Source organism: Lycorma delicatula, chromosome 6, assembly GCF_047948215.1.
Source record: "Lycorma delicatula isolate Av1 chromosome 6, ASM4794821v1, whole genome shotgun sequence".
In the NCBI taxonomy this organism is placed as follows: domain Eukaryota; kingdom Metazoa; phylum Arthropoda; class Insecta; order Hemiptera; family Fulgoridae; genus Lycorma; species Lycorma delicatula.
The window spans coordinates 164345966-164367538 of NC_134460.1; the positions used below are offsets into that span (position 1 = coordinate 164345966).

General features: G+C 29.6%; 1 protein-coding gene across 1 annotated transcript in view; it reads left to right on the forward strand.

The window, feature by feature from the left end:
- Window positions 1-241: 241 nt before the first annotated feature.
- The window catches only part of LOC142326466 (zinc finger CCCH domain-containing protein 15 homolog), a 37344-nt gene continuing 16012 nt past the window's right edge, over window positions 242-21573 (forward strand). Inside the window, exons 1-4 of the mRNA XM_075369028.1 lie at window positions 242-398; window positions 4510-4705; window positions 17671-17912; window positions 21228-21347. Of these exons, the coding sequence (XP_075225143.1) occupies window positions 327-398; window positions 4510-4705; window positions 17671-17912; window positions 21228-21347 (630 nt within the window). The 5' untranslated portion in view covers window positions 242-326. The remainder of the gene's footprint in view (window positions 399-4509; window positions 4706-17670; window positions 17913-21227; window positions 21348-21573) is intronic.

Consider the following 21573-nt stretch of genomic DNA (forward strand, 5'->3'; position numbering starts at 1 on the left):
CATAAAATTAAATATTTTCGTGAGAAATTGTTTTTCACGGATGTACATTTGATGTAACAAAACAATTTCACTTTGAAATTGAAATCTAAATACTATTCTATTTTGTTAAGTTTGTAGTATAATCAAAAAACATGTTTAATAGATTTTTTAAATCTATTTTTAAAACTAAAATTGCGTTTATAAGTACAACAATTTTTAGTAATAACAGGAGAAGGTATTTACATAAATTGATGTTGGTAATGAAGACATGCGTGTAAGTAGGTTTTTTGTTGAGGTTATAGCCTCGCTGATGCTGGAAAGTTGGTGGGTAATAGAGAAATTTTGAAATGCCACCAAAAGCTAAACAACCCGCTGCAAGTAAAAAAACCGAACAGAAGAAGAAAGAAAAAGTTATCGAGGTACTCATTCAAAATAATTTTCATCACTACATCTTTTAAAATTGATCAGGTAGTCGAACGTGATATTTACATCGATAGCAGTTGCAGAGAAGAGGTTACTTTAGATGAAACTGAACTGCTATTTTTTTAAAATTATTATTTTCGTTTTAGTTCTGTAATGATAAAAAAGTTTTCTCTTTTGTGAGGTTATGCTATTACTGTCCATAAAACCTTTAAGTAATATATTTATGTGATAATATGTTTACATTTTAAAACTTCTGATACGTGTTAGTTCTTGTATAAATACGATGAAAAAATCTTGTCAAGTAGCACAAGTAAATTTCCTTACCATTGCATATGCTAAGAATTATGTGACAAAGTTTTGTGTTAATATGAAATAAGAATGATGTTGTTATTTAGGTCAGTGTGGCTGTATTTGATTATTTTACATATTTGATAGTAAAGATGTCATTGGATACATATATATATATTTTTTTTTTTTAGTTTTATTGAAAGACAAATGTTCACTATATTATAGCTTAGGTTTAATAAAATCAAAATGTGTAAAATGTTAAGAAATAAAAAAATTGTAGTCGTTAGGATGTTTTAAGAATGATTAAAAGCTCAACTTATTAAATAAACTTTGCACAATTACAATGTAATAAAAACATTGATTTTATAAAAATAAAATCTTTTGATAAAAAAAGTAATTTTATTTCTGAAGACACTGAAAATGTTTGTACTTTTTAGATAAAAAAAAAAACCTTGTTATACAGTATTTTTTTTGTATTATAAATATGTATGAATTATTATTGTAATGCTTAATTCGTTTGCTGGAGGATATGCTGGCAATGATGAAAAAATTAATTGGTTTTTGTATTAAACTAGTGTTTATCCATTTACGTTAACTATTAGAAGGGTCCTAATAATACATGCTCCTCTTTTGTATATTATTATAAAATTATGGAAAAATTTAAAAAAAGGCTGTTGTATGATTTTAATTATCTTAGCTAATTTTAATTATTCATGTCAGATAGCTTATGGTATAAGCTATCTGATTAATGTCAGATAGCTTATACCATAAGCTATCTGACATGAATCAAGATTATGCATAAACTGAATTCTTCACTAATGGTCTTCCAGTGCTTTTACTCTTAATTGCTGAACTACTCGAAAAACTCTTCTATTTGTGATTTAATAATTTTCATATCTGAAGGATTTGTACAGTTGTTGACTCTAAACAATCTCTGAATAATAGTAGGAAACTTGGTTTTAGCTAATGACATATTTCATTGGTCTTCCTCTTGTACAGAAAAACCATCTTGATTAAAGAAACAATACAATATCCATAACGTACCTGCAAATGTAATTTATTTGTACAAATCTGAAACAAAACGCACAAATATAGGCAATAGAATTTAAAATATAATTAATGGGTCAAGAACAAACATAATAAATATTGATCAAAATTTGTTTATGGGAAGCCACATTTCACAAGTAGATAACCTGATTGCAATCTTTGTGCTTCCTTGTTTCTGAATCTAAATTGTTATTAAATAATTTTCCTCCAGGTGTTACTTAATTTTTAGTTCACAGTTTACAGAAGTTTCTTTGCTGAATGTAAAATTAAACTAATTTCCCATAGTAATTAGTGGAAAATTCTCTGACTGTATCTCACTCTTAGGGCTGTAGATAATAGAGATAATATAATTGTTTACAATTATATTATCTTTTGTAATATTAATTCATTAAAAAATTTAATCACTTCTATTAGCTCTTCTATCCACACAGTTTTTCCACCCTTTATTGTTTATATAATTTTTAAGTTTTAAGATGCTACTACATCATCTTTTCCATTTTATCCTGATTTTCTGGATGAATGCATGTGGATTTCAACTGAGCTGGTGTAATTAACTCCTTTAGGTATTTTTACTATCCTTTAAGAATTTTCTCTTATTATCTTTACCACGTTACTGTTTTTACATTTTTTTTTTTTTTTTTTAATATAAATCAGTTCATACTGTCCTTTTTCTTATCAAAATTTTTCATGAAAATTTGTGAAGCCTGTCTGTAAGCCTTTTTTCCTCTGCATTATATTTGACTTATTTTTAATCTACAGTATCTTTTTCTCATCATCGTGGTCTTATAATGTCATCTGGTTTTCATTTTCCAGTCATCATTCAGGTAACCATTGATCTTTATATTCTTTTTCCTTAATTAATCTAATTGTTTCTTTTTCAGTTGTTTTTATACAAAGGGTACTAGAAAAGTTTTGCAGTATGACTTCATTTGTTATACTCTTTCAAAATAATTTCCACCACACATTATACACTTCTCCGTTCTTTTAAACGGTCTTCAAAGAAACCCTGTCTTGTTTTGTCAGAGAACTGGATACACTCATTGTCCAAGCATGCAAGACATTGCAGTATTACATTGTACATTGTAGTATTACAGTAATCATTGCTCATAAAAATGCCCCCCTTTTAGTCTGTTCTTCACTTGAAGGAACAGTATAAAGTCAGGACTGTAGGAAAGTTGTTCTAACAGTTTATTCCAGTGCTTTTCAAATACTCAAGAGCAAAACATTAAAGTGGTGCGCTGGAGTGTTATCATGGTTAAGAAACCATGTGTCTATCCTTGAATTTGGACCACAGCTTCTTGAGAGCTTCAACAACTTTAGGCAGGCATTCCTTGGTATATTACTTCCCTGTAACTGTCTTTTGCGTTTCTAACGCAACTTACTCCAAAAGTATTATTTTAGAACAGTAGAACAATCTCTCAATAGAAGTGATAGAGCAGTTTTAGAGTCACTAAACTTACTAAGTTTCACCTAGTTTTAGTTCCCTAAAAATGAGGGAATAGTTTTAGAGTCTCTCACTATTCTCTTCTTCACTGTTCTGGATTTCTGAATAACCAGCAGGGGTCTCCTCATTTTCAAACACCCACACTTTGTTCTGGGCCTTGGTCAGAACATCATAATAGTACAGCCAAGTTTTGACACCTTTCACAATACTGTTCACTTAGGAGGTTTCCCATTGTCTAATTTTTTCAGCATTTCATATGTTACCATGAAACATGATGTGCCATCTGATCGTCAGTCAAGTCATGTTGCACCTAAAGAGTACAAAGCCTCTAACTTGAAGGTGATCTCACAGAATAGCACAAACTGCTGGTGCATTAATGCTCAAGAAACCTCTATTTGGTGGTAGTTAATACGCCTATCTGTCTCGAAGCATTTTTCAAACTACAGTCATTTTCTCTCAGTCATAGATAAACTTGAACTTGAAGCAACCTCAAGACCAAAATTTCCTCTTTTAAACCCGTTGGTACCGCCTAAATTTTATTGTTCAATGAAGACAATGCTATCCAAGCACAGTCATTCCTCTAAAAACTGATCAACACTTAACCAGAGTGCAAATTTTCTTGGTATTTAGTTTTCAACCACAGTGATATCATTTCCTCTTTTCTCTAACAGAGCTAAAAAGCAAATAACATTGAATTTGTGACTAGAGCGATTACAGTGCAGGTTGAGACCTGTCGCACACTAACTTGTTACTGCCTGTGTTAATCTGTTCCATCATATTGTAAAATTTACTAGTGCTCTTTGTATTACCTTTCATATTTATCCAATAGTCATTTGTACTAATACCATTTGTATCTATTCCCCCCTGTACTCGAGCTAATATTTATTCTTAAAATTCTTGTCAATATTAATTTTATTTCTTCTACAAGAAGAATATTAAAGCTATTAAACGTTTACTCCTGGCAATCCTTGTGTTTTTTTAATCACATTTCTGAATCTTTTCCGCGGTTATATTTTGTTGATTATTTTATCAAAGGGTGAAATATTTTTTTTAGTATAATTAGTTTTAAATAAATATTTTCTTCATGTATTTTTAAAGTGTTTGTTATTTTAATTTAGTTTCATCATTTGTATAATAATAAAAATACCAATCGCTCAACCAAAAACAAACATTTTGCGTTAAGAAAAAAGGGAAAAAAAATAATTTTCTAAATTGCTTTACTTATGTATTCCAGCCTATTGATAATATGATGTACTTGATATTTTAAAGATAAAATAAATAAACATGTCTTAATTATTGTTTAAGTAATAATCTTTTCTTTCTTTTAGGATAAGACTTTTGGATTGAAAAATAAGAAGGGTGCTAAGCAGCAGAGGTTTATTCAGCAGGTCGAAAAGCAAGTTAAATCGGGTGGTATACCTCAGAGAAAAGTACAAGATGAACCAAAAAAGGATAAGGACAACAAGATTAAAGAACAAAAAGAAATGGCCATGCTTTTTAGACCTGTACAGAAAGTTGAAAAAGGTACCTTGTGTACACTTGTGCACTTACGCAGTACTTTAATATAAGGTGTTTTACTTTTAGATGGGTCCATGATACTGTTAATTCCATAATGATTTCATATTTCTTGATAATTACTGTCAACTATTTCTCCACTTTTGATATCATTATTTTTTTTCACTGTTACTAATACTTGAGATTAGTGATGATGTCAATGTATGAATGGTCTTGTCTGTACTAGTAACAAATTATCCCCTCTAATTCTACAAACTATTATGGTACACTTTGTTCAGAATTATGTCGTATTATGAAATCTATGAATGCCTGAAGCTGAGAAGGAGAATCTTCATGAGAATTTGATTCATCATGAATCTTAATCAGATTGAGATAAAAATTGTTATAAACTTTTAAAATACAATTTACTTTTAAGAAATTACTGAGGTTGCACTAAGATGAAAATGCTAACCGTATGCTATGACATACGGTTTTTGGAACTCTGGTTGCAGAGGAAAAGTTTTTTTTTTAGAGAATTAGTAGTAGCCGTTTTATAAATATAGCTAAATGTATTTTATTATATATAAGCAATTGAAAATGTGCAATTTAAATTCTATTAATTTTTTATCCTAATCAGACTATTTATTTTGGTTTTAGAAGACGAATAAATTAAGAATCATTTTTGACATAAAAAATTGTAACTTTTTGTTTTAACTAAAAACATGCATTTACGATTTTAATCAGAAAATAACAATTATCAATGCAGATTAAAAATGAGTATAAGTTTGCTGTACTATTCATTTACGTTTGATAATTTTAATGAAGGACAAATGAAAGTGCATGGTGAGGCTTAGAAGTTGGAGACCTGTTGATAATAATTGAACTGTCTAACACAGATTATTACCATTCAATCGCTCTTCATTACAAATTCACCATAAACTTCACTAATTGCCGAGAATTTCAGCAGGTATCACATTTCTTGTGTTTAAAAGCTGAATAACAGACCATATTTCATACTGAGCAGTTGATATGCGTGGACATGGTATAAGCGAGCTTCTGGTTAATAGCAGTCATAGAGCATACAGTTCAAGTTAAATAATGAATAATTGCAAGTGTTTAAAGTCGGTTAATTACAATTTTAATGATAAAAGTTCAATGTGAAATCGGTGAACATTATTATCATTCAAAAAGTGTTTTGCTCTCTGATAAGGATGTAAAATTTGTATATCCGGAAGAAGGGCCTTGGTTTTGTAGCGAGTGCAAACATGATCTTAAGGCCAGTTATAGCCCCAACTGCTCCAAATCAGTATCTGAATCAGAAACTGCAGTTTGTGATGCTTACTCATCAAAAATGATAAGACTCTGAAACAATTAAACAATTCCTTAATGAACTTGAAGGAAGACTGTTTGGGTCTCAACAGAAAATGGAGCAGTATTTGGGTGCTTCTCTCCTAAGAAGTGTCATAATAAAATGGATGACAATAATAAAGTTTTGAACAATCGGTAAAAAATAATTAGCAGTAAAATGAAATTATCAAAAGTCTGTGTGCTAAAATTTAACCTTCAAGAAAGAAGTCGCATATCTGCAGGCGAAACTTGAAAATTGTGAACAGTACTCCAGGAAGAACACAATTTAGATATTTTGTGATTCTGATAAACTGGGTAAGAAGATCTTACAAATGGTAATAGAGGTGGGAAAAGGTTTGGATATGAACATCAAGGAAGATATAATAGATAGATATATGCTACCTGCTTAAAAAACAAAATAATCATCGACCCTTCATCAGTTATTATTGCTTGATTTGTTAGGAGGCTTGATAAAGAAAATCTGTTGCATAGAAGTTCTGTTCCAATATACATTAATTAATCTTTGTCGCAGGCTTGTTGAATTTTATTCACTAAGTTGTAGGCAGATTAAACAAGAAAAAGGATATAAATTTATGGATGGATAGATCAGGAAACTTTAATTTAGAAAAGATGAAAGAGAGAAGGCTCTGGTAATATCTAGTGAATAATTTATGAAAAATGTGCTGTTGATTTTTATTTTGTTAAGTGTATTAATGTTTCTGGAGATCACAAGTAACTTTGTTGTATCACAGTTATGTAGTTTTAGTGTAATCTTGTAACAGAAGTATCAATAATTTTAATCTTTCAATTTATTGTCAGGACATTCGTGGATTTCAAACTAAATTAGACTTATTTGTTGTTTCACTTTATTCTGTTAATTATGATGTAATCATTTTGACTGAGACCTGCTTGAATTCTAACTTTAATAATAATGAACTGTTTGATGATAGATATTGTGTTTATCGTTGTTGTAGAAACCAAACGGCCACGGGTATGTCACATGGAGACATAGTCTTGATTGCTTATCTATCTAAATTCAAGGCCTCATTAATTGGTTCACTGTTGACGATAAAGTTGAACGTGTTGGGAAATAAAAGTACGTTTGGAAATGAAAACAAACAATATTAACTTTGTAGCTATTTATATTCATCCATCTGCTCTACTAAGTCATAATTAAATTATAGATATATTAGAAAATGATTTTCGATTATTGAATGAAGGTAATGTTATATTTGGAGTTTTAATCTGACTGAAGTAATAGGTCATAACTATAATTTTTGTGCAGGTTCTAATAAAGGTAAACGACTCAGTAATTTTATGTTATTTTTTGGTTTGAAATCTTATAATTCAATTATGAATGTTCATGGAAATATTTTAGATCTACTTGAAAATTGAACGTGAATCTATCTACTCCATTGGTAATGGAGAATATTTTTCATCCAGCTATCACTTTCCATGTGAAGAGTCCCCAATTATCTATGCATAGACCAATTATTTTTGATTATTTTAATTTAAGAAAGGTAATTTTTATAAGTTTTATAAGGTATTATCTGGATTGGATTGACAGTCTTTGTACTATTACACAAATGTGGATGAGGCAGTTGATTGTTTCTATGATCTGATTTATTATTGGGCGTTTGCTTTCATTATAGCCACTGTAAAAAGAGTGACTAAATCCAAATATTCCTGTTGGTTTATTAGAGATATTATTCAGAAAATCACATTAAAGAATAAATTAGCACATAAGAAGAGAATATCAGTTTATTTATTTAAATAAGTTTCAGGAAGTAAGAGCTTGTGTTAAGTAAGAAATAATGGTCACGTACCATTTGTATTTAACTAATATACAGAGGTAAGAAATAGGAGTTAATATTAAACTATTTTGGAATTGTGTGAATAATAAAAGAATGAAGCAATGCTGACTAGTAAACTATGTATGTGATGATATCAAGATCGCTGACAATGATGTAACTCAAGCATATTAGCTCATTTTTTTTTTTGTTAATAATTGTGCAGATTGTTTAAAATGATTTTGTAACTCAAAAGAGACAATTTATTGTATAACAAAATGTAGCAAACGCCAAAGAAAAAAGTATAACAGTGCCACATAAAACAATGGAAAAAAAAAAGCTGTAACAAATGTTTGCAACCCATTTTTATAACTAACTGACATCTATCATTTCAGTTATACTAAAACATAATTTATATTTTTATTTTTTTTAAGGATATAACATTATTATAAACACAATAATATAATTAATATTCAATACTCTCTCTCTGTTTATACAAGTTATTTTAAACTTTCTCATTATAATATAAATAAATAAACATTTGTATTATTTTTAAAGAAAATAAACAGATTATTCTCTTGAATGTCACTTTAAAAATCTATCTTTTCACTGGTCTGGGTAAGGGACTTGGTCAGTATGTGAGCAAGCTGGTATTTTGAGTTGATATATTCTAACTTCAATATCTTTTCTATGTATTTCTCTCTGATATGATAAAACTTTATTTGTGTATTTATGATATCTGTTGCCTTTGATGATTACAGTTGCACTCATAATGTCTGTATAAAGTGTGATATTGAGATGTGTAAAATGCAGGTCTATTAGCAGTTGATGTATCTAAACACTTTTTTTGACAGTTTTAGTTGCTAAAATATATTCAGCATCTGATGTTGATAGAGCAACTGTAGATTAATGCTGAGAATGCCTAGTAAGCACATTTGATCGTAGCTTTAACAAATATCCAGATGTTGAGTTTCTAGTCAGCTTCACCAGCAAAATCAGCATTACTAAATAATGCTTTTAAGCTTGGATTGCTTCCCTTTTTGAATTTTAAACCGTAGTTCACAGTACCTTTAACATACTTGAGTATACTTTTTACAGCATTCCAATGAATTTTGGTGGGGTTTTCCTTATAGCAACTTGCTTTGTTGATGGCAAAAGATATGTCTAAACTTGTACCATTTGATAGGTAAAGCAAACAACCAGTTACTTCTCTATATGGCACGTTCTCCATTTTTTCTTGATTTAAATGTACATTGGCATTCATCTCATGATTTGGTTCTGCAGCTATATATAGTGAGTTGACATTATGCATATTAAATTTATCTAGAACTTTATTAGCATACATAGCTTGACGAAGCGAGTTAGTACCATTCCTTTTTTTTTGAATTTGTAATAAGTAATACGTACCTGAATGATCTTTAATACTTCAAATTCTTGGCGTATCTTTGGTTTTTAGCTAATAGTAGACTATCGTCGACATGTATTGCAACAATGATTCTATCTTTATCAAATGTGTAGTAAATATACATGGGTCAGCGTTTGTGAGTCTTGAACTGTTTTGGTAAATTTTTTATTACAATTTCGGGATGTTTGTTTGAGTCCATATAAATTACATAAAAACTTGCAGACTTGATCAGAATTATCTGAGAATCCCTTTGACTGAGCCATGTATATATTCTCTTCAATTTTCCCATTAAAAAATGCAGTTTTGATGTCAAATTGTCTAATCAAGAGATTTTCTTGAGCTGCTATGTTTAGTGCAACACGTATTAACTATCTGATAACTGTCTTTTGATCATAGCCATTTATGACTGGTCGTGCTTTGTATTGTAAAATATTGTTTTCACTATCTTTCCGATCTTATACACCCAACAGTCGCCTGATATATTAACTCCCTTGGGTGGCTGTATAAGTTTCCAAACTTTTTTTTCTGTATTGAATCCATTTCATCTTGCATGGCTTATCTTTCTCAGATATATTATTATCATTTGTGGCTTCTTGATAATTCATTGGTTTCCAACCTTCAGCTTCAAGAATGACATTTTGAAACCATTTCGGTGGCTTGATGAGATTCATTTGGCCTTCTTGGATTCATTTCTTGATTAATTACAGTTTCATTATTATTTTCCAATGCTGCTGCTGTTCTATTGTTTCGTTTTCATCATCTTTTTCTTTTTCATCAGGTAGATAGCCATCTCCATTTATAATTGCCGCGGATACAGCAGAATTACTGAGATATTTTCATTATTCTCATCCGGTAAATATAAAATTTAATAGTTTTATTACTTTCTTTGTCATTTTTCATCGGTCTAGTTCTCTTTTGTAAAAATCACATCTCATCTAACAAAAACTTTATCTGATTCTGGAAACCAGATTCTGTAACCCTTTTGATTTTTGTCATAACCTAATATCCATATTCTTATTTCAGATCCATTTTTCTTCTTCTGATTTTTGGAATGTAAATATAAATTTCTTCACCAAAAATATGTAGATTTATCGCTGCCCTTCGTCCATGACAGATTTCAAAAGGTGTGAAACCTTTTGACATCTTGAGCTATTGGCATTCAATATGTATACAACTCGGTTCACAGCTTCTGCCCAAAAACGCAGTTTGAATTTCCTTTCAAGTAGAATTGTATGAGCTTCTTCAATGATGGTTCTATTCTCTCATTCTGCAGATCCGTTTTGCTCTGGGCAGTGAGTCACTGTGCGTTGACATTGAAGAACATGTTTCTTCTTCAAGATCATTGAAACTTCATTATTTACTAATTTGAGGTTATTGTCAGTTCTGAAATACTTTATGCCTTCAGGGAAATGTTTTTCTGCCGTTTTAACAAATTCTATTTATTAACTTCATACTTATTAGCCAGAAAACACGCTTTTCTAAAGTGGGAATAATCATTCTTTAGTAGTAATATATATCTGGCACCTCACATGGATTTTTCTTGAATTGTATCACACAGGTCAGCATGAACAATCTCACCCATCCTACTGGCAGTAGATTCAATTTTTGGAAAAGTGAGTCTCTCCAGTGGTACATGCATCACAAAGTTTTTCTTCATCTGCAGTTTTTACATTAAAATAAACAAGAATTTAATTTACAGTAGTATAATTTTGATGAACAAATTTTTGATGCCAAGCAACATATCAGCGACATAAGCATTAGCACCAATGTGACATTAATTGTTGTTTACATTTGGACAATCGCTCGGTATCAGAACTTTAAACTGCATGATAAAAATTTGTTAATCTTACCCATAGCAATGATGCTTCCATTCTTTGTGAATTTGCTTACAAACTTATTTGACGATTCTATGAGACCTTGATCTGTTGCCACTCCAGTAGAAAACAGGTTATATTTTAAATCTGGTAGATATGATATGGTGTGCACACAAGATTATTAGTACACCACTTTTCACCATTATAAGCATGAATGTTGATGTCACTTTCTCTATAGTCTTTTATATATGTACCTTTGCCAACTTGAAGCTCAATAAATGGATCCAGTGGGCAATAGTTAATAAACCAGTCTTTTCTATTAGTCATGTAATCAGTGGCTCCTGAGTCTTGATACCAATTATTCGTATATTTACTAACATGTAAAACAATTGCTAAAGATTGGTATATCCTGTACCATGTACATTAATCTCATTACTGACACTACAGTGTTTACTACTAGAATTGTTATTATTATGCTTTTTATTATCTTTGATAAACCAGCATTCACGTGTCCAATGTCCTGGCTTTTTACAAACATGACAATTTCCAGGTTTTTTAGATTTTTTTTTTTATTTGGTCAGCCGTTCCTTTAAATGCTTTTGAGGTTATAGTTAATTTTATTGTTTATTATCATCATCAACTCTAGATTCTTCAGTTATTAACCTTGAAATTAGATTCGACACTGTACGATCAGAGCTACTGGTTGACTCCCATGCGCTATAGAAATGGTTATACTTTTTCGGCAGTGTCAGTAGAATTTTTGAAATAATCGACTTTTCATCTACATTATCTCCTGTAACCTTCAAATCATGAGCTATGTCTTGAATTATGAGATACAAGTATACATATATGTTGGATTTTTTTAACTAAACTGTGCCATTTCAAATGCAAAATATGTAAATTTGTTTCGGTTTTCTCTTCATATACAGATAATAATTTATCCCACATTTCTTTTGCGGTTTGACAATTCATTAATTGTATCTTAATTTTCTTCGAAATTGTAGTTGTTATCATTCTTTGTGCTCGACTATCAGCTAACTCAAAAACTTTTACCTTTTCAACATATTGTTCTCTTTGTTCATTTGTTGCCAAATCAGTAAGATCTTCAGACTCACGTAGTTGATTGGTACACGTGTTATGTGCTTTCAGCATAATCACCATCTGAAATTTCCATAAATTCCAATTTTCAGTATCTTGTAATTTGCTAATTCTCAAAAGCTCTCCTTTATCCATAACTGTTACTGGTAGCAAGATTAACCTTTAATATTTATTTGCACTAAGGCCCAATATATATGTAACCTATTCCCACTTAACAACTTTCACAAAGTTTCAAGTAAACAGACTTTACTCTTTTATTTTTCACAATAACAAAAAAATATTGTTATCAACATAATACTGAGCCCATAACCTGTTAATAATTGCACAGATTGTTTAAAAAGAGTTGATTAATTTAAAAGAGATAATTTATCGTATAACAAAACGTGGCAAACGCCATAGAAAAAAGATATAACAATATAATTAATATTCACTGTTAAACATTTTAGCTTCACCTTATTGTTTTGATAACTCTGAGAATGATGAAATTGATGTCTGTTCTTTAGATGGATGTTGCGTTATTGATACTCTTGAAGTGAAGTACATTACACTTGAAGAAAATAAGGCTATCATCTTAAACCCAAAAGATCTTGTGGATCCAATAATATTCCGCCTTACGTAATTAAAGGATGTGCAAGTATTCTTTGTCATTCTTTAGATTAAATTTTATCGGTCATTGAAGCAAAGCGAATTTCCAGCTAAATGGGAACTAACTAGAATTACTCCCGTATATAAATTAAGTGACATTAATATAAGACCAATATCTATAATTGTTCGGCGAAAATATTTCAGTCTTATCATTTATGAAAAATTATTTGACCGTGTAAAATATTGAATTTCAGTTTCTCAACACGGCTTCCACTCTCAACTAATCTTGTCACATTTTCATCTGATATATCTTATTATTTGGATTGTGGATCTTATGTGGATGCAATCTACCATAACTATAAAAAGGCATTCAACAGTGTCAATTACTCATTATTAAAAACAATGTATTATTTTTGGTTTCACATTAATCTTATAAAATCTTTTGGTACTTAACACTTAGAAATTTTGTATTATTTGGAGGCTGTAGTCAGATATGTTTTGTAATACTTAGGGAGTTCCCAAGGAAGTAACCTAGGGCCTCTTGTACTTTTTATTATCAATCAGCGACCTGCCCAACTGCCTCAGATATTCAAGATGTAGAATGTATGCAGATGATATTAAAATTTATCACTCGATCCTGTCTAATGATGATTGCATTCTGCTCCAGCAGGATCTTGATATGATTTTAAGATGGAGTCATAAAAATGGTCTTGAATTAAATATTAAGAAGTGTAAATAAATAATATTCACCGGGAAATTAAAATAGCAGATTTATAATTACTCTGTAAATGATACAAATTTGGTAAGGGTATTTGTGATGAAAGAACTTGGAATATTACTGGACTCTACATTGACTTATTCACAACAGATTGACTCCCTAATCAATACTGCCGATAAATTACTTGATTTTGTAATTTGGGGTACAAAACTATTTATGAATATCCCAATAGTAAAATTATTTTACACTTTTGTACAGAGCAGATCAGAATATGGAACTGTTATCTGGACTCCATTCAAACAGAAGTATGTGGATTCAACTGAGATTATGCAGAATACATTTCTAAGATTCTTATTTTACAAGAAATTCAATAAGTTTTGTCCTGCGGTATATCACACTCAGAATCTGAGAGAAATATTTAACATCAAATCCTTAGAAGTAAGGTGAGAAATCGCCTCATTGATAATTTTTTATAAATTTAAGAATCGCTCAGTGGAACTTCCGACTAGTAGAACATATTTGTTTCTTTGTGCCTCCAAATAGACCTAGACCCGATATGTTGTTCATTGTTCCAAGAACTAATATGGTCCATCATTCTCTGTTGTACCTCTTGTGGGTTTTGTCTCTTGCTAATAGATTAGATCTGACTGTTGATATGTTTAATGATAGTTTATCTCATGTTGTAAAATTGTGTCAACAATCGCTTACTAGCCGTCGCAAATGAATAATTAAAACCGGTCTGTATTCTTAGTTTTATATCTAGTTTAGTTTAATTTTATTTAGTTGTAATTTAATTAGGCTGAAAAATAACTGAATGTCAATAAGGTTATTTATTATATGGAGCAATCTGTTAGCCTTTTTATTGTTGTTAAATAAGTAATTCATGATCCTTCACTTGTTTTAAACATTTTAAATGCTCAAGGCAAATTTTAGACAGTCACTGCATTGTTTGTAATGGAATCGGTGAAGAGCTAATAATAAATGAGGAACAGCAGTGTACGTGCATAGAGCAATGATTACTTTGAAGGTTATTGGCACGGTAGTTACTGTTTGAACATGCCTCTTTTATTGACAGATTATTAATTTTAAGGAAAATGTATTAGTATCATTTTTGGCCTATAAAAGAAGTGATTTGTGTGTTCCTGAGCTTAAATAAAATTATAAACTTTATTTATTATTGAGTAGTTAATTAAATTTTAACTATATGTTCTTTATTGTCACGCTAAAAAAAAGAACACAAAAACTTTGTTATAAGAGTGGAAAAAAAATTTGGTTACTGGAATTGTCTGTGTTCATTCCCATTAGAGAGAACCAATCCTTGATTTGGTTGTGTTTTTTTTTTAGTGCAGTTTTCTTTAAAAATAACAAATTTTTTACCATATATTATGAAAAAATCCATCAGATAAGTTACTGTGTTTCTGGACATTTTGCATTAGAGTTTAAAGATAGATCTGTAACAAAAAAGTCTACTTCATGTATTACGGTTGTAAAATTGGAGATCAAGATAAAAACCGGGTTCCATATGTTTTTTATGTAAGTTGTAATGCGATTCTACTACAGTAGATGAAAGGCAACAGAAGCTCTTGCAATTGATTAGCTATCCCTATGGTCTGATGTAAGCGTACCAGTCATATTAATGACTGATGCTTTTGTTTTATGAAGCAGAGTTACACTCCCCAAATACCTAGTGAAATGCTTTGGTACATGACTGACTTATCAAAATATCAAGTTCATACCAAACTTCTTGGCTGAAAACTGCAAGAGTGAAATCTGTTAGAACAAGCATTCCTTCAAACAAAGAAATGTTGTTCTTAAAATGGAATAATATGAAGATTAGTCTTTTTGTATATATTTTGACGTTGATGGAGTAATGACTTAACTAGGAATAGATCGTAAACCTATAGAATGTCACTATTTTATTGATTCATCTAAATATAATGTATAAGTAGTTTTACTTCACAGTGGAAATGAGAAGCTATTTATACCAGTAGCTTATTCAGTTTCAGTGAAAGAAACATATGATAATGGAGTTGCCATTCTGAATGCAATTAAGTACAAACAATTTAATCGGCAAGTTTGTTAGAATTTGAAGGTCATAGCTGTAATAATGCGTCTTTAAATTGGATTCACAAAGTATTGTTGTTTTTGAAATAGCAGAGCAATATAGCATATTTTGTAAAAGAAAAATTGGCCAGAGACCTTTTTTTAAACTAGGTGATCAAAATTTCTTGTACATTCCTCTTGTTGATTCGAGAAGATTCCTCGAGTTTGAATTGATGAAAAATGTGAGGTGAAGACTTCAAATATTCAAAAGAGAAATTTTTCATAATTAAATGAAACCAAAGAAGGTATATATTTATGAAGTCCAAAATTGGAAAAGTTATTTGTGACCTCTCTTTTGAATAAAAACATCCACCTTAAAGTACCATATGGAAATAATTTTTAAAGGTGGTAAAAGATTTTTAGGCAACAAAAAAAAAAAACAAAACAAGAAAACTATGAAATCTTAGTAAAAAACTTCTAAATATTGCTAAGCTGTGGGATATCAACCCACCGGGTTGCTCTAGTGGTAAACTCATCATCGCAAATCAGCTGATTTTAAAGTTGAGAGTTCTAAGGTTCAAATCCTAGTAAAGGGAGTTACTTTTATATGGATTTAAATACTAGATCATGGATACCAGTGTTCTTTGGTGGATGGATTTCAATTAACCATACATCTCAGGAATGGTCTACCTGAGGCTGTACAAGATTACATTCGTACATATCATTCTCATTCATCCTCTAATACCTTACGGTGGTTCCGTAGACTAAACAGAAAAAGAAAGAAGCTGTGGGACATCAAATGTTGCTAAAAAAAGATTTTCTACATTTAACATTTATATTATGTTAATTTATTTCTGGGAAAGAAACCATGATGCAGTTAGCAATGAACAAAGATAGAAATTATACCGGGATATTGGAACCTTGGAGACCAGATAGCAATTGCTGCTGGACCTAGCAGTGATGGGTGACTACTGCTGTTTTATAAGCAAAAAGATCTGACTTCACATAGAAGGAAAAAATAAGAAAATGTTACCATATTTAGGATATGTTAACATTATCTTTTTTCATAGCATAACTAAGTTGATGTAGTTGAATAAAATATAATTTAATTAAAGTTAAAAAAATATTTAGTTTCTATCATTATTTTTTTGTCTTTATGGTATGTACAGTATCGTAACTATTAAACAGTACGTGTTAAAGAATTTTGCAATTTGTTTTTTACTTCTCTGCTGTAAAATCAGTTAAAAATAGATAATTTCTTTGGTTTATATAAAATTTTTTTATATACCATTGTACAAGGTCTGTTCAGAAAATAATTGAACTTAATTTTTTTTTTTTTTTTTATTATTAATTTTACAGATTATTGGTCTTGTCTCCTTCAAAGTACTTTCTCACCATCTGTTCACACACTATAAAAAATTATTATAAAATAATTCACAATTCAGATGTTATTGAAACTACGAGTATTTTGAACATATATTTTTGTAACTGTTGGATGGGTTGTAGATAAATCAGTTTTTTAAGATTTTTTAATTATTACAAAATTCATTGACATAGTAAATTTTACTGTTTGTGTAAAAGAAAATGTTTAATTGGATTTTAAATAAATTGGTGGGGAGATTGTTTAATTTCTTCAGTAATTTATTAAAAATGGCAACAGAGGCATAATAAGCCCTTTGTTATTATAAACCACAGTATTGCATTGAGTTAGTTGAAACAGTCCTGTTGTCCTATTTGGTAGGGATGAATATTATAATTTTTTTGTTTAAGAATGAATAAATATTCTTTTTAATAAAGATTGCACGTTCATAAACACAAGCATAAGGATACATCAGCATTTACTTTTCTAAGTATGGTTTACATAATTCATACTTATTGGTACCAAACAATGATTGGACCGCCAATTTTTTTACCTCAAAAATTTATGCTGACTTTGTGAGGAAGCTCCAAGAGATGACATTTAGACAGAAAATATATGTAAACATAATAAATATTTAATGATGATATGAAGCTTAATGATTTATTAAGATGCTTCAAACAGTTATAATAAAACCGTTTAAAAAGCAGAAAACTAAGAATGACCTCAGTGTACTATGAGCTTTATCTCTTGACTTTACTTTGTGAAATACCTACTCTATTAATAATATAGATTAATTTTTGATTTAAAAGATTTTTTTTTATTTATTTGTTTTCAGGTGCAGATCCAAAGTCAGTTATATGCGCGTTTTTCAAACAAGGTCAGTGCTCAAAAGGTTCAAAGTGTAAATTTTCACACGATCTTGCAGTAGAAAGGAAAGCAGAAAAGAGAAGTATGTATGTAGATATGCGTGATGATGGTGAAGAAGAAACTATGGAAAATTGGGATGAAAATAAATTAAAAGAGGTAGTTGAGAAAAAGCACGGTGAAAAGGAAAAGAAGATGCCTACTACTGATATTGTAAGTATAAGTGTTTGTTACCCGGTCGAGTTCCTTTTCCTAACACGTTTGTCATCTGTATGTTTAAATATACTGTATATTTATACTATTATACTATTGCTGTTTGTATATACTGTTGTTTGCTTGATCTCAAGAAGCGGTGATTTAGTGTGAACGATTCTTGGATTTTAAGATTTGAAATGTGAATAGTAGTCAAATGTGATTGACTAATAACCTGCAATAACTGCACGTAATTTCTTTTTTTGCCATTCCACTATTCATTCCTTTTTATTGAAATGTTCATTTTAATTTATATTTACTATTTTGTGTATTAATAACAGTCGATTTAAATTTGGAGATGACCGGATTTGAATTCAAGTGGACATAGCTTGTTTTTGAAACTAAGAATTATTTCCGTAGAACATATCTTTGCTGGAGATCACACCGTACTAAAAAAATGACTTTTTCAAGGTAACGGCCATTAAAAATCACATAAAATCTGTTCACTTTCATTTTGTTGAATGATATATTAATTACAGTGTAATCTATGTAGGTTATGTGTAATCTACTTGCTATTTATTTAACTTCAAATCTGTTTAATCGAATAAGATTATGATAGGCCTAAAATTATGTATCTTGTAATTTGCAAAATTTTTCAGTAGAAAGTGCATTTTGACAGTTTCTATAATAATTTTCTTTCTCAAAAGGATCAGTTTGATTGAAGTTGTATTGAAAATAATTAAAATTTTCTGATCGCTTCTGATCCTCACCACAGTTTATATAACAGTTTCCTAATTTTTTTTAATTTTCTCTTTATCGATATCTAAATTATTGATTTCTATTATGTCATGATAAACGTTTAGTTTGTTGACATTTTTTTTACAAAATTTTTGAAACACCACTTTTATAAAAATGTTTCTCTTAAATTGTCGATGTATATATATTTTTTGTCATAAAATAAATCTTGTGAAAGACTAATTGAGAATGCCAAGATGTTAATGGTTTCTACATCCTGATTATTTCTTCAAGACTTCTTCATACTTTTTGCAATTAATACTTTAATTTCCTTTTTGCAATCATAAATACAAGCATCTAATTATATCTAACTGCTGTGATTTACTGGATATAACATCTGAATATTTAACACGAATATTTTTCTCAATCGAATAAAAAATCCTGCCATTAGGTTGATGAATGCCCTCTAACCGGATAAACAACAGTAATATATTTTATATTTAGTGATCCATAGATTAATCATTTACTGTATTAAGTCAGAATGATTTTGATTTGTTCTGGCCTGTGTAAATATCACAAACACGTCAGATTTTATAGAAGGCCATATCTTTTTTTGTTTAATTTATTAAGATATATTATTTTGTAAAATATAAATATTTTATTATTAATATAAGTATTTAATATAATTAATGTAATAAATATATAATTAATATAAATTGTTATTTATAATTTTATAAAATATATTTATCTATTTAGATAAAATGTACTATCTCTGTACAAGTATTTTCCGTCTTGTTATGTTTGCATTTCCTACAAAAGCCCACTATCTAAATTTGTTTATATGTTATTGTGTTAACCCATTAATCTCTTTATTTGTATCTTTTGTCTGCTTATCCAGGTATCGCATATGAAAAATCTTAGTATGTTAATCTAACTTGCTGGATGAAAAAAATTGCTACGCAAAGAAATTATGGGTAATTTTCATACTATAAAATCCAGTAAAACCTATGAATAGCTTGCATTATTAGGGCCAGTGGGAAAAAAAATTACAGTTCTAGTTAATATCAAATTTTGATTTAAATCGCTTTTATCATCGCTGCTCTACATTTTCCAAACAAATGAGTGCGATGAATTAGTTAAAAGGCAAAATGATAGGTCTACAACTTACGTAAATATAATTTATGTATTAACTTATGTAACTTTTCATTTAATTAGATTATTCTCAACAGAAATTTAAACAAGATTAAAAATGTTACATTCATTTTACACTTTATTAAAAACAATTTAAAAAAGCTGCCAAAAAGTTGGATAACTATCAAAGAAGGAAAATTAAGTGAAACATTAACATATGTGAATTTGCAAGTGCAGAATTTCATAAAAATGTGGTTTGACCCTTGAGTAAAATACGATGTTCAGAACCCGCAGTGATTGTATCTTCCCAGCCCCCTTAATCGATTGTAACCAAAATTAATTGGCACTGATGACCCGTATTCAGAAGTCATCGTACAAGATTTCATTGAAATTGATTAATCCCATCTGTAGGTATTAAACAAAATAACAACTGACAAAAAAGCAAAATATTAGACTTATAATCTTCTATCTCTAATTGAAATTGCCAAGTTACACGACAAATTAGCATACTAATACGGTGAAATCTAATAATTAGTACAAGAATGTGACTTTGAGTCCAGAAACAACAAAAAAGATAAAAGGGAATTTTTGCCCTCATCCCCCTTTTAGGGGTTTGAATAAAAGTCAAATTCCTTCAGAAAGTGCTTTATTTAAATACAGGATATTACATTTTGTTGAGATATGCCACCCATTAAGCCGGTCCAAATCTCTGTGTCCCCTTGACCAATTTTAACCAAAATGAAATGGCAACATTGCTGGTCATTACCCGGTTTGCAACTCTTCATTATTATTTTCATAGTTGTGAAGGTCAGGCTATAAAATCTAAAATATTTTCAGTTTCATATACATATCTTACACATTTGCAAGTATGTGTCTTTCATACGCAGATCTTCGTGGCGTTAACATAATTGTTTGCTTTTATTTTGTATCTTAGGTACATAATTAATGTACTATTGCATTCATAAACTTGCTGTCGGTTATCGTGTTTACGATCATAGTTAATTTAAAAATTCCTGTACAGAAACATTTTAATGTTTATAGTTGTAAAAAATGTTGTGATTTGTTTTACACATGAAATTAACATTTATGGTGCATATACGGTCGAATAAGCAATTGTCAACTAATTCAGTATAAAAAAGAAACTGTGTACTAATGTCGACTTGTGTATTTTTATAACAAAAAATTCTCATTCTCTGGCTCCATAAATGGTATAAATTTTAATTTGTTTGATTGCATGAATGAAAAACTGTTATTTCATTTAATGAAATTGTAGTTACTTTATTAATGTCCAACATTTAAGGAACAATTCTGCAAATCTTTCCATTCAACTGTTAAAAAAAAATCACTCTCACAAGTAATATCAAAAGTGAAATTATATAATTATTTTCTGAATTATGTTTCCAAGGTCAATTATTGTGCAAAGTTTTACTATGAATAAAGTACAGTTTTATATATTTATTTTTTATATAGATTTGCAAATATTTCTTGGATGCTGTTGAGAAAAGCAAGTATGGATGGTTTTGGCAATGTCCCAACGGGGAATCTTGTATTTATAGACACGCTTTGCCTCCAGGGTTCGTTCTTAAAAAGGTTAGCATTTTGATTGTTAATAATATTTTTTTTTTAATTTTGTATCATTACTAATTTATTTTATTTGTTTACTATATTTAATGATAGATTTTTAATTTTATTTAGTGTTTATTGACTAAAAAATATTAGATAAACTATTTAAAAAGTGACCTATTCATATCACAGTAGTGATATATTATTGCTGGATATTATGTTAAGGATCTCAATTTTATAGTGTGGATAGAAG